Genomic DNA, 13,390 nt, shown 5'->3' with positions numbered 1-13,390 from the left:
GAGCCTTAGGGGCTCCCTATCCACACCCCATGGGCCGATAAGGGTCCCTAAGTGCAGACACAAGGGCCCAGAAGGGCACACTTATCCAGGGGACAGAGACCCTCGCAGCCCTGCACGGAGCCCCAGTAGCCTAACCCTTCTCGGTCTCAGCCTCGGAGCCCCTGCCTTCCACTCCCACTCCGTGTCCAGCCCTGGCTTCTCCCGACCAATTCCAGCGCACAAACCAGAGGCGCGGCCTCAGCGCCCCCCACTTGCACCCGGATGCTCCCATGGGCGACCAGAGAAGGGGTGCAGGCAACGACGACTCCTGGGAAACCGGGGCGGGGGCGGGGTGACCGGCGCGGGCGGTGTCACAGACACTGATGGAGGCGGGAGGCGGCCGAGCGGCGCGGCGGCTGGCTCTGCGGGGCTCCCGGGTCCCCGGGCGCGGGGGACAGACAGGCGGCGGTCGACGGGGCCCGCGCCTTGGTGGACTCCAGGCTGCTGAGGCCCGAGTCCTTGTTGTCGCTGTGCGCCCGCGGGCCCGCGGACTCCGGGGGACCCCCGCCTCCCAGCTCCTTCCACTCGTTGAAGTTGAGGTCGGTCAGCGGGCTCTGCACAACCACTGTGTGGCGGCGCCAGCTGCTCCGGCGCCGCCGCGTCTCGGGGGACAGCGGCCGCCGCAGCCGCACGGCCAGCATGTCGTCGGCGGTGCCGCGGAGGCGCAGCCGCAGCGCCTCGAGGCGCGAGGGCCGCGAGCCCAGCGCCGCCGCCGCCGCCGCCACGGCCGCCGGGGGGCGCAGCGACTCCTGGCTGCTAGACGAGGCCGAGCCCGGCAGCCCGGCGGCCGCGCCCGCGCCCTCGCCGTCCGCGCGGCTCCGGGCCAGGCGGCGCCGCGCCAGGGTGTCGCCGGGCATCAGGTGGTGCGAGCTGAACGAGGGCCGGCGCGCCGGGCGCCCCCCGGACCCAGCGCCGCCCTCCGTGTCCGTCTCCACGTGGCTCAGCTCGCTGCGCTCGTCGTCCGCCTCGTCCCCCGCGCCCGCCCGCCGGCCCCCGGCGCCCGAGCACACGCTGCGGTCCATGGTGGACAGGGTGGAGTAGCCCGAGACGATCGAGCGCGTGTCCGCAGCCGGCCGCTCCTCCGGCGCCGCCGGGGGGCTGAGGCGTCCGGGGGCCTCGGGGGCGGCGGCTCCCGGCCGCTGCCCCTCCGGCCGGTCCTGGGCCCGCGGCGCCGGCGCCCCCGCCTCAGGCTTGTGCGCTTCCTGCTCCGAGTCGTCGTCTGTGCTGCTGCCCAGTCCCCGCGCCTCCCGCCGCTTCTTCCGCTTGCGGTTGACCGCCGAGATGAAGGAGATCGCCAGCATCTCCCGGGTGTACGGCTCCTTCTTGGGGGCCCATGAGCCCTGTGCGGGAGACAGGTCAGTGGGCCGGGGGCGCCCTCCAAGCTCCAGCCCCTACACCCCCCACACCACAGCACCTAATCTTGACAGGGCCAAGCCAAGCCCAGCACCCCCACCGGCACCGTCCGCTGTTCCCCCCCGGACGGCGTGTCCCGAGCAGGTCCTCTCTAGAGCCTACCACCCCCGCCCCCTCAATTCGGAAGCCTCCTTGGCGCCTCCTCTGGTCTTAATCCAGACTCTCAGCTTTTTCCTGCGAGCTGGGGGCTGGTTTCTCACCTCGCCCCAATTTTCATTCCATTCTCCACATCCAGTGTCGCATAAATCCTTTTAGACTCAAGCTCTACTAATTGGAGAAGGCAGTGGCGATCCACTCCAGTACTCTTGCCTGGAAACTCCCATGGACGGAGGAACCTGGTAGGCTGCAGTCCATGGGATCGCTAAGAGTCAGTTGCGACTGAGCGACTTCATTTTCACTTTTCACTTTCATGCATTGGAGAAGGAAATGGCAACCCACTAAACAGACTCTAAACAGCGAAATGACACTTGACAGTTTGAACCCATTTCGCCTATACTATCATGGGTTATGATACCAGAGCCTGCACCTTTCTCTGACCATAACTCTTCCTTCCCTTCCTCTCCACTCAGTCTCACCAGGAAACCTGCCTTTCCACTGACTCAGTAGGCACAGCCTCTCTGCGGCAACCCACCCAAATTCATGTCCCTTCCCATAACACCCTAAGCATTTCTGTGGTCCCACCAGCACCCTGCTGGTGGCTCAGATGGTAAAGAATCTGCCTGTGACACAGGAGACCCAGGTTGGATCCCTGGGTCAGAAAGATCCCCTGGAAAAGGGAATGGCACCCACTCTAGTATTCTTGCCTGGAGAATTCCACGAACAGAGGGCTACAGTCCATGGGGTCGCAAAGAGTCAGACAGGACTGACTAACATTTTCTTCTTTTTTCCCACCAGCTCTCCACCTCCACAGTCCCCGACTCCAGATCAATCCAACCACCAGTTCTGCTGCCAAAAGTGGCTTAAGAATCCTGCACAACCTGATGGTTTGGATTGAAGCCACTCCCAAATTGTGATCTACAGCTGCGACGTGGGCAGCTTTCTGCCACTGTTCTCACTGCTGAGCCCGTGGGTGTTTTTTGGTCCTGGCCTTCCATGATCCTCTAGCAGAGCCCAAGCTGCCCATCACTGCCTCCTCCACCTGGTTTTTAATCCTGCCTTTCTGGCCTCTCCTCTGTCTCCTGGGAGGCTCGTTTTCCTCTTCTTACCCCTTAAGAAGCCATGTTCTCAGGGCTCTGTTCTCAGCCCCTTTTTTCTTCTCTCTCCCTGGGAATATCCTGCCCCCGAGGTCTCCCTCTCCAACACCAAATTCTTTATTTCTCCAGCTCCATCCAGAACTCCTCTTCCAACTGCAAATCTGCCTCTACCAAGGGGTCTGCCAGCACCTGAAACTCACCTACCTGGAGCCACATTACATTCCCTACCCCTGCCCTAGACTGCCAAGATTCACGTCCTCACCTCAGGTGACTCTGATTCCTCCCTCTCCCCTCCTCCCTCTAGATTCTCCAGAAATGACTCCCAAAGTGGTTCATCCCCATTATCCTATGTTCAGACCCTCACTCTGCCTTTTCTAGACCTTTCTGCCCTCTCCAAATAGGACTCCCTGCCTCCACCCTTGCCTCATCCTAGCCCCTCCTCCTCAAGAGCAGTCAGTCTTTCTAAGGCAAGAATCTGACTGCCTCCGGCCTCTGCAGGACGAGACCCCCATGAGGATAAAGCACAGACACAGGGCCCTCACAACCTGCCTGAGGCCCCTCTGCCCTGACCCCAACTGAACACAGCTGTCACTCAGGTGATTCAGACCCTTCCCTTGATAGGCCTTGCACCTTAACACTGGCAGCCCTTAGTCGCACCCCCCTCCCCACCCTATTTATGGGATGAACTCTTAAGTCCACCTACTGGGCGCAGTGCAAACACAGCATCCTCTGTACAGCAGCCTCCCACCCAGCTCTCCCTTTGGCTGAGCTGGGAAATCCCTTCTCTCCCTGTTCCACAGACCTTTGAAAATACACATACAGCTCTTTCTTACATCAGAATAGCTTTGTTTCCACATCATCTGTACCAAACCCCGAGTCCTTTGAGAGCAAGGTCGCATGGCTCGTGTTTGCATCCGTGACTCCCAGTACAGTGCCTGTCACATAACAGGCACTCGAGAAATGTTAAGTGATTAAACAAACAGGTGAATGAACGTAGGAGGCTCAGTAGAAGCAGATGCTGGGACTGGTCCCCTGCTGGGCTGGAATGAATGACCTGCCCTGCCACCCCTCTCACAGGCCACCTCCTGCTGCAGCTACAGTGTAACAGGCACACCTCAGAGACACTGCAGGCTCAGTTCCAGACTACAGCAATAAGGCAAATCCCGCAATAAAGCGAGTCACATGAATTTTTTGGTTTCCCAAAGCATATGAAAGTTATGTTCACACAGCAGTCTATTAAGTGTGCACTAGCTCTGTGTCTAAAAGTGTACGTACCTTAATTTAAAAATACTTCATTGCTGAAAAACACTAAACAATACCTGTGCCTTCAGGGAGTCGTAATCTTTTTGGAAAAGTAACATCAAAGATCACTGATCACAGAACACCATAACGAATATAATTATCATGAAAAAGTTTGAAACAGCACAAGAAGTATGAACAGCAACACAAAGTGAGCAAATATTGTTGGAAAAATGGTGTCAATAGACTTGCTCAACATAGTGTTGCCACAAACGTTCAATTTCTTTTTTTTTAAAAAAAAAGCACAATAGCCGTAAAGCACAAAGGAAAGTGTAAGAAAACGAGATCTGCCTGCAGGGGACGGAGACACAGCGCTGCCTCCCAGGACCGCAGCCCTCTCTCATACCAGTTAGCTCTGAGAAAACCGGAGTCTGCCAGGGATTTGGGATTCACAGGCCTGCGGCTCCTGGGCCACGGCTGCCCACATTGTGTGAGTCTAGAAGGCACTGCCTGAAGCTGTGTGACCTGCAGCACTGCTACAACCAGCGTGAGGCGCATGGGGGCCTCTTCCCTGGCCTTCCTTCCTGGCCTGTGCTCTCTGGGAGACTTGAGAGACCGCTGGGCTCATCTGATCAAACTACACTCTCATCCCGGCGAGTTACAGAAGCAATGAGGTCAGAATGGTCACTTCTAGGGAATACAGAGGTCAGCAGGTTCACATAAAGGTTGAGGGGTCAGTCCAGAAGAGGCTACAGGAAACCAGGGGTCTGGCATGAGCAAGGGGTGGAGGGGACAAGGAACTAAATTCAGGTCACTATAATTAATTTGCTCCCTGCCAAAGAAGTCTTGTGATGGAGTGAGCTCCCTGTCACCAGAGGTGTGCAAGCAGAGGCTCTATGGAGAGGTTACAGTGGACTTCTGCACTAGACTAGAGCAGCCTTCCTTCCTTCTGGGCTTTCATCTGACATATAATGAACTAATGAATATATATTATAAATAACGAATATATAATATAGGTATATATATGTTAATATATAATGAATATAATGACTAGATAACATAATGCGCTTGGTGTCAGGCACACTGATTTTGCTGGGACTCAGCCAGTGCTTAGAGATCCAAAAAGAAATAAGCCCAGTTTGACCAGACATTTAGCTGATTCCACTGATTACTATGGACAGAACTGTTCCCCCCACCAAATTCATGTGTTGAAGCCCTAAGCCCCCAGTGTTATGGTACTTGGGGCATTTGGGAGGTAATTTGGTTTATATGAGGTCATGAGGGTGGGGCCCTTATGGCTGCATTAGTGCCCTTATAAGCAGAGAAACCAGAGAGCTTGCTCTTTGTCTCACACACACACCTGTTCACTTTCTCTTTCTCACATGGTGAGAAGGCAGCCAGCTACAAGCCAGGAAGACAGTTCTTACCAGAAACTGACCATGCTAACACCTTGATCTTGGACTTCTAGTCTCCAGAACCATGAGAAAATAAATTTCTGTTTAAGCCACCCAGTAGGTAGTATTTTGTTATGGCAGCCAGAGCTGATTAAGACACACCCCTGACCTGCAAGCTCTAAACTAACAGTCAGGCAGGGCTCATCTGGGGCAGGCATCCTTGCCCTACTGGGCAGGCTCTGGAACAGGCAACTAGCTGCCTATGAGACCTGGTTCAGAGAACCAGCTTAGGCTTCGTTGTTTTCAGTTTCATTTATTTCTGTTCTTATCTTTATTATTTCCCTTCAATTGCTTTGGGCTCTGCAAAGACCTTAAAAACAATCATTATATCACTCATAGTTGTTGTTAACCCCATTTATGAGGGTAGATATTATCCTCATAAATAGTATGAGGAAGCTGAGGATCTTAAAGAAGTTAAATAACTTGCCTAATGTCCCAAAGCTACTAAGTGGTGGAGCCAGGACGCAGGCCCACAACTGTCTGTGCTCCTAACCAGTAGGCATCACTGCCTCAGGCCACCAAACTCCCAAGCCAGAGCCTCTACTTCATCAGTTATCTCCCCAAGCACTGCCAAGGTGAGTGACCTCAGCTTACCTTGGACACTCAGGTGTTTCCCACCTTCCTTCCCAGTGACTAACAATCTTTAAGGTTCTAATCACAACTCTTCCAACTGTTGTGACCAAAATGCAAATGGGCTGGCTTGTCCAGGGACATAACTTTCAGAATCGCAGTGGCACTCACCTTAGACTTGGCTGAACTACAGGTGGTGGAATCTGTTGGTAAGAAACAAAAGAAAAATGAAAGTTGGATTGGGCAAGAGAAGGCTGATTCTTGCAAACACAATTCCCTCTCCTCAAAGGCTTCAGAAACCAGGGAGTTCAGAAACCTGAGCTCTCCCCAGGTCCTGGGAGTGTAGTGGACTTCTGATGTCATTTCCTGGGGGATAAGGATGGAGCGGAGAAGGATGTCAATCACCACTTCCTTTTGAGGCAGGAAGTGACATCAGGCCCCTGGACCTGCATTTGCCCAGGGTTAAGGGCAAGGCGGCCTTTTCTTTGGCCTCTCCCCTCCCCTCCTGTCCCTGTTACTCTGAAGCACTAGAGAGAAAACACCAAACATCAGATGCAGTTCACAGAAACCACCACAACACACAGCAAATCACAGATGCTCTGGAGAAATGGAGACCACACAGTGCACAGAGAGGGGCACTCTATACCTACCCTCACCCCCCGACTTCAGGGACACGAGAGGGCAGAGGGACCACGTGAACGATGGGGTACAGGGCAGGCAGGAAATGAGTGGGGCAGGAGGTAGTCAGGGCTGGTGATTACAGCCTGGAAAGCGTCTACCTCCAGACCAGAGATCAGGCTGTCTCAGGGGCAAAGCCCCTGTTTATTATCAGAGTTCTGAAGGAATGCGGGTTCCACTCCCTTATTAACACTGGGGTAGGGAAGGACCCAGAAATAAGTCTTGCAGTGCTCTCCCCAGGACTGGGGAGGGAGCAGGCCCACCCAAGGATCTCTGGGGGTCTGAAGGGAGGCAGGTGCGGTTAATCCACACTCTCCAGCAAGCAAGTTAGGTGCCTCCCCCCCAGCCCTCCCCCGCACACAGTGAGAAGAGCAGACGGGCTGACCACACAGCGACGCACACGGGCAGGAGAGTGGCAGCAGGTGATTAGAAGAGACGGGGGGCTCCTCTCGGCCATGCCCACCCCCACATCCTCTGGCCCCCTCCCCAGCCTGCCTCTTGCAACTAGGGGTGCTGTGCTATGCCTCTGTCAGAGACACAAGGGGGGAGGTCACCCACAGAGTGGGAGGAGTTAGTGGCTAGAGCCAGAAGGTACCCTCTTGGCCCTGGACTCCTCTACTATGACAGCCAGAGGCCTGGGAGCAGGACTTAGGGGCTGAGTGACCAGGGGCTCTGGTTTCGGGAACAGGAAGAGCCAGCCTTCAGAGGCGGCTGACTCAGGGGCTATCGACGTACACAGGCTTCTGGGGCGGCATCACTGAAATCTGGAGAAGCTGGGTCCCACTACCAGCCAAGCCTCCTCCACCCAGATAATCAGAAGTGGCCAAGCTCAGCACAGAGAGAAAGTCATAGAGTGGGGGGGTGGCGGGGGGGGGGATGTGGGGGGCATCCATGTGGTGCCCAGGCTTCCTGGCAAGGGGCCCCGACTTGGCTCTAGCAAGTGCTTCCTTCCTCCTGAGAAGGGGCTTTCAGATGGGAGGCCGGTACACTGTTAACAAGCATGGGGAGCTGGACTGTCAGGGAGAGGTCCTCAATGCCCCGGATGGCTCTGCCTGCCCTGCGCCCCATGCCTGCCCAGCCTTCTTATAATCACCCGCCACTGTTAGTGACAGAGGTCGCAATGCCACACTGTACCCTTTAAATCTCCAACAGGTCCGCTGGAGGAGGGAAGGGAGGAGAAGAGAAGAGCAGGATCCAGGGGATGGGAGGAGAGCAAGGGAGAAGAGGGAGGAGGGGGGAGGGGTCCAAGGAGAAAAGGAAGAAAAATTAAAAAGAGGCACGTGCCCAGGACACAGCCCTCGAGAAACAAAAAGCTCAGGAAAGAAACCAGTGAAAACAAAGCTCCTACCCAGCCCAGGGCAGCCGAGGGGGCGGAAGCCCCCGCCACAGCCCAGCCCAGTGGTGGGGGCAAGGAGGGGCCCCGTGGGGCAGGAGCAGGGCAGCTGGGCGCCTGGCCAGGCATCTGGGGCCCCCAGGAATGCAGATCCCACGGCCTCTCCACCCCTTCCCTGGGCCCATGCTCTCACCTGAGCCCGGCTCTCCAGGCGGCACTGTCCTGCCAATGTTAGGCAGGAGGTACTCGATGTTTGGCACTGACTGAGGCTCCTTGTCATCCACGGGGGTCTGCAAACAGGAGGAGGGTCAGGCCCCACAGCCTCAGATGGGTGACTGCAGACCCCTCGGAACGGGGAACCCCGAAGACAGGGCGCAGGTCCCCTCCATCAGACAGGCTCCCCAGCTCAGGGAGTGTCCCCCTCATCAGCCAGGGACTCCAGGGCAGTCCTACATGTCCCTGCCTTCCCCAGCACCTTGGCGGAACCCTAAAGGCCGCGCTGCTCCCTCTGCTGAGGGTAGGATCTGTGTCTCCTCCATCAGACTGGACCTTCCTAAGCCCTCTATCCCCATAAGATTGGAGGGCATGGTCTGCCTTTGCCCTGGACTCAGATTCCTTAGGGCACGGCCTCCAAATCCCCCTCAGACTTGGGGTTCACGAAAGCGAGGACTATATCTGCCATCAGACTGGAGGCTCCTGAGGAGAGGGCCTATGCTTCCTCCATCAGCCTGGGATGTCCCAAGGGCAGGAACCTTCTCCCGCTTCAGACTTGCTGCCCACCCCACCCACCTGGGATGAGGGCCCACCACCAACCTGAGCCCACCCCACGGCCCCTCTGCGTCACTCACTCTCTCTCCCTTGTCCTCGCTGTCGCTGAAGAACCAGTCTGACTGCAGGGGAGACAAAAGGAAGTGATGGAATCAGCGTGGGAAGGAGCTAAGGGAAGACAGGGAGACAAGAGCTCCCAAACTGCTGGGTTCAGAGGACCCACTCAGGCACCTGATGGAAAAGTTGGGACCCAGTGTGGAAAGGAAACACAGCCTGGAGTGGGAGAGGGTCCGAGTACAGAGAGATGCCCGGCTCAGGACAGCTTCTCTCTGCCTGTTTTTCACCAGGCACAGTCCCTGCGCATCACCACAGCCACTCCCTATTGCAAACCAGAAGAAGGGGTGCAGCAGCGCCATCTAGTGCCAGCGAGTTCCGCTGCAGGGAGAAGGCCAGCCCCTGCGGCTGTGTGTATTCCACCCCAGGCTGGGCTCCACACTAACAGGGTTGGTGCCCCCAACCCCAGATAAGGCAAGCGCCTACAGTGAGGTGTCAGGAGGTTCCCTGAGGCTCAGGCAGGCAAGGGTGTTCTCATACATGCCAAACAGAATAGAAAATAAAAATCCCACTCAAATATATTTTGTGAAACTTGAGAATCTTGATGAAAACACCCTAAAAGTTTTCTGAAAAACAAAAACATTGCTTACATGTGAACAGGTATCAGCCTTAACTAGAACTTTCGGCAGCAACAGATACAAGATGACATGAAAGTAATATTTTTGATGTGTTTCTGAACTAAAATTTAAGAGATTTTGAATCTAGAATTTTATATCTTGCTAAACTCTCATTTAAATTTGAGTGTGAAATAAAGCTATTCTAACACATCAGAAAGTTTGCTACATGAAGATTCTCTTAGTTGAACACATGAGCAAATAAACAAATAAATCCAGGAAAGAATAGGAAGTTCTAAGAAGTAAGGACAGATAATAGTGTAGAAAAGTCAAGTGTTATCAAACTAAGCAATGATTGCACACATACAGATACAAGCAGACACCAAGTATACCCATGACAATGTGGACTTCAAATTCATAAGGAGGAACCAGTGACAGGTGAAAATATAGTAAGGTACGTGACTCTTAGATGTGGTGGAAGGAAGACGTGGATACTGATAAACTTTAGAAATTGATAATAAAAATTAAACATGACTATAGGCTTTTTGCAATTGCATCATTCAACTTAAGTATGGGTTTTATAAATTGTGTACGTTTCATATCAGGAAAATAAAATCAACCCATACAAAGGTAGGAAAGACCCAAAAAAGCAAATAAAATGAAAATGTACTAGACAGGAGATGCCATTTAAGATGGCAGGAATAAGTCTTAACAGTACAGGAATTTAAAAAAGTAAATGAGCTAAGCTCACTAACTGAAAGTTAAAACACACGGAGTCTTATTTATATTTATACTTAAAATTAGCATGTAGAAGGTAGATTGAAAAGACACACGTTAGCCTATTAGAGTGGTAATTATTGGGGGCTGCAGAGTGGGCTTTGGAATGAAGGGAGGAAACAAGGAGACTTACAAAGTTGATTATGATCTTGGGTCATGAACCTCAGTTATTATTCATCATAATCAGGAATATGATTAACTCAAATAAGCAGCGCAGAAGAGGAACAAGGAAGAGACAGAGGAAAAAAGAGAGACGATGAGGGGGAAATGCAAACTCTGGAGTCAGTCACTCCGGGCTCCAGTTCCTCAGGTGAACCACCTCTCTGAGTCTACTTACTTATCTTTGAAATGGGCATGATACATGAGTATCTATTGAGAACTGTGCTGAGGATTAAAATAAAATACTGTATGGCTATTATCAAAATGACAAGAAATAACAAGTGTTGGCGAGGATGTGGCAAAAAGGGAACCCTTGCGCGGTGTTGGTGGGAATGTAAAGTGGTGCAGCCACTATGGAAAGCAGTACGGAGGCTTCTCAAAAAATTAAAAATAGAATTACCATATGATCCAGAAAATCCACTTCTGGGTATTTATCTGAAGGAAATGAAAACATATATGCCCCTCCCTGTTTGTTGCAGCCTTATTTACCATAGCTAAGACACAGACGCAGCCTAAGTGTCCATCAGTGGATGGATGGATAAAGAAAACGCAGTATATATACACAGTGGAGTATTATCCAACAATAACAAAGAAGGAAACCTTGCCATTTGAAGCAACACGGATGGACCCTGAGGGCACTATGCTAAGTGAAATTCAAAGTCAGGCAGAGAAAGACCAATACTGTAAGATCTCACTTACATGTGGAATTTGAAAAAAAATAATCCAGGCTCATAGATACAGACAACAGATTGTTGGCTGCCAGAGGAAAAGGGATGGGGAGGTGACTGAAACGGGCAAAGGCGGTCAAAAGGTATAAATTCCCAATTGTAAAATGAATAAATGAGTCGTGAAGATGTAATCATGGTGACTATAGCTAATAATACTACACTGTATATTTCAAAGATGCTAAGAGAGTAGATCTTAAAAGGCTTCATCAAAGAAAAAATTTTCTACCTATGGTGTTGGATGTTAACTAGACTTATCATGCTGATCATTTCACAATCTATACAAATACTGAATCATCATTTTGTATACTTGAAACTAATACGTTGATACATCTTAATTTTTAAAAACGCAAAAAAGAAATACTGTGTGTAAAGCACTTAAATGTTAGCTATTACTAAAAGGTGCAGTCCCTAGAGACAGACGGTCCAGAAGGAGCCCTAAAAACCCAGCCTCTAACTCAGGTTTAAGAGTACCTGAAAGTGCTCTGAGAACCCGGAAGGCCACAGGAAGCTTCTGGAAGTCTATGGGAAGCTTCCGGATGGCCCGCGGTTCTCTGGAAGAATTCACACCAGCTCAGGCCACCCTGCTTTTGCACACGCTGTTCCCTCTGCCTGGAATTCTCATTCTCCCTTCTCTGCCTGGCTAACCCTAGTGTCTTTCAGGAACCCCCTGACTCTGGTCGCAGCGCTGCACCCAGGGCTGGGCTGGGTCCTTCCATGTGGCTTCCCTGGACAGAGCCCAGAGCATGGAGGAGTGCTGCCTTCACTGGGCAGCGTGCCTTCAGAGGAGGGTCTGAGTTCCATTCCTCTCCGTGTTGCCAGCACCTGCATTTGTATCTGGTATGGAACAATGATAATGATGGTGATGAGGACAATGGTGATCAATAAGCTCACCCTTATATAATACTTACTACCTGCCAGGCACCATTTTAAGTGCCTTACAGATAATAACTCACGCAACTCTCACAATAACACTGTGAAACAAACAGGTGAGGAAACAGAGGCACAAAAAGGGTAACTAACTTGTCCGAGGCCCCACAGCATGTAAGGGGCAGAGCCAGGGTGCAGCCTCAGGCAGACTGGCTCCAGGGGCAGTATCCTGAGCCCCTGCATCAGTACTTCTCAACTGGGGTGACTGTGCCCTTCCAAGGGGGCATTTGGTGACGTCTGGAGACATTTTCAATTGTCACAAGTGGAGGGAGGCTCCTGGCATCTGGCCAAGAGATGCCACGAAACATATTATCAGCCACAGGACAGCCCCCAACAAATAATGATCTGGCCCCAAAGGTCACTAGTGCTGGGTTGAGAAGTTCCAGTGCGCGCACAGTGGGAATCACCACGTTTGCTGAGTGAATAAATGAACAAATGCCTCGGCATGGTCTTTGTTTCGGTTTCAGCTGGCTTAGTAACCATGGGTATGAGCTGGCTGGTGACTTGCTGCCGGGTGGCTAAACACTCAGGTTTGCTTATAACTCGGCCATATCTTGCTGTGGGACCCTGAGCAAGTCACCATTCCTCTTCAAGCCTCGGTTTCCACCCACTGTACAATGCAAGGTCAGGTCTCATACCCTAAGGCCCCTTCCAGCTCTGCTGTCCAAAAATTCCATGGAACACAGGAGCCCCAGGCAGGGAGGCAGGGGTGGTCACAGCTGAAACTCCCAGTGGGATAGGAGGTCATGTCACCCACGAACTCCAACCACCCACTCACTGGCCAGGAGCTCAGAGCCAGAGCAACTGCTGCCACAAGTTCTGCCCTGCCTGGGCTCGGGACTCTAGTGGGATTACCCTGGCTCAAGAGTCTCTGTGCTAGACAGACCCTGGCCAACTTGGGTGGGTGGGCTCAGTGTGAATGAACAGGCAGCTCACTCTCTTGACAGCTGACAATCATCCAGGGCTGATTACTTTAATGCCAACGGGGCAGAAAATGGAGAGGTGCATGTTTAGTCATTCCCCAGAAATGATTTCCTCAGTGGGAATGCCCAGACTGGCATACCTCAACAACAATTCATTCATTCATTCAACCAATACTGAGGGTTCACTCTATGCCAGGCACAGGGTCAGTGCTGGGATTACACCTATGAAGGAGACCAATGTACTCTACTTCTCCCACCCTACCCAGAAAAGATGCTGCCACTGACTGGGGATGTCCCCCTGAGACCCTAGGGTAGGGGAAATGGACACACTTTGGGCCTCCCATCTCCCTGACCAAGGTCGTGACACTCCAGCTGACCAAGGCTTTGGGCTTCTTTGGACTTCGCTAGGAGTCAGGGGGCCACTCTCCCTCTCTTCCTCACGACCTTCCCCACCAAGCAGACACTCATGGGGGCTCCATGTGTTCCTTATTTGTGGGGCTGAACTTTTCCAAGGGAGGAAA

General features: G+C 52.7%; 1 protein-coding gene across 1 annotated transcript in view; it reads right to left on the bottom strand.

The window, feature by feature from the left end:
- Positions 1-204: 204 nt before the first annotated feature.
- Positions 205-13,390, bottom strand: part of ARHGAP23 (Rho GTPase activating protein 23) — a 69,317-nt gene continuing 56,131 nt past the window's right edge. The window contains exons 21-24 of the mRNA XM_052657556.1: positions 8,768-8,809; positions 8,113-8,209; positions 6,080-6,111; positions 205-1,379 (exon numbers count right to left, since the gene is read on the bottom strand). Coding sequence (XP_052513516.1) covers positions 351-1,379; positions 6,080-6,111; positions 8,113-8,209; positions 8,768-8,809 — 1,200 coding nt within the window. The 3' untranslated portion in view covers positions 205-350. The remainder of the gene's footprint in view (positions 1,380-6,079; positions 6,112-8,112; positions 8,210-8,767; positions 8,810-13,390) is intronic.

This window comes from Budorcas taxicolor, chromosome 19, assembly GCF_023091745.1.
Source record: "Budorcas taxicolor isolate Tak-1 chromosome 19, Takin1.1, whole genome shotgun sequence".
NCBI classification, from domain to species: domain Eukaryota; kingdom Metazoa; phylum Chordata; class Mammalia; order Artiodactyla; family Bovidae; genus Budorcas; species Budorcas taxicolor.
The sequence above is the reverse complement of the archived record's forward strand: the minus strand, read 5'-3'. Positions and strand labels throughout refer to the sequence as shown.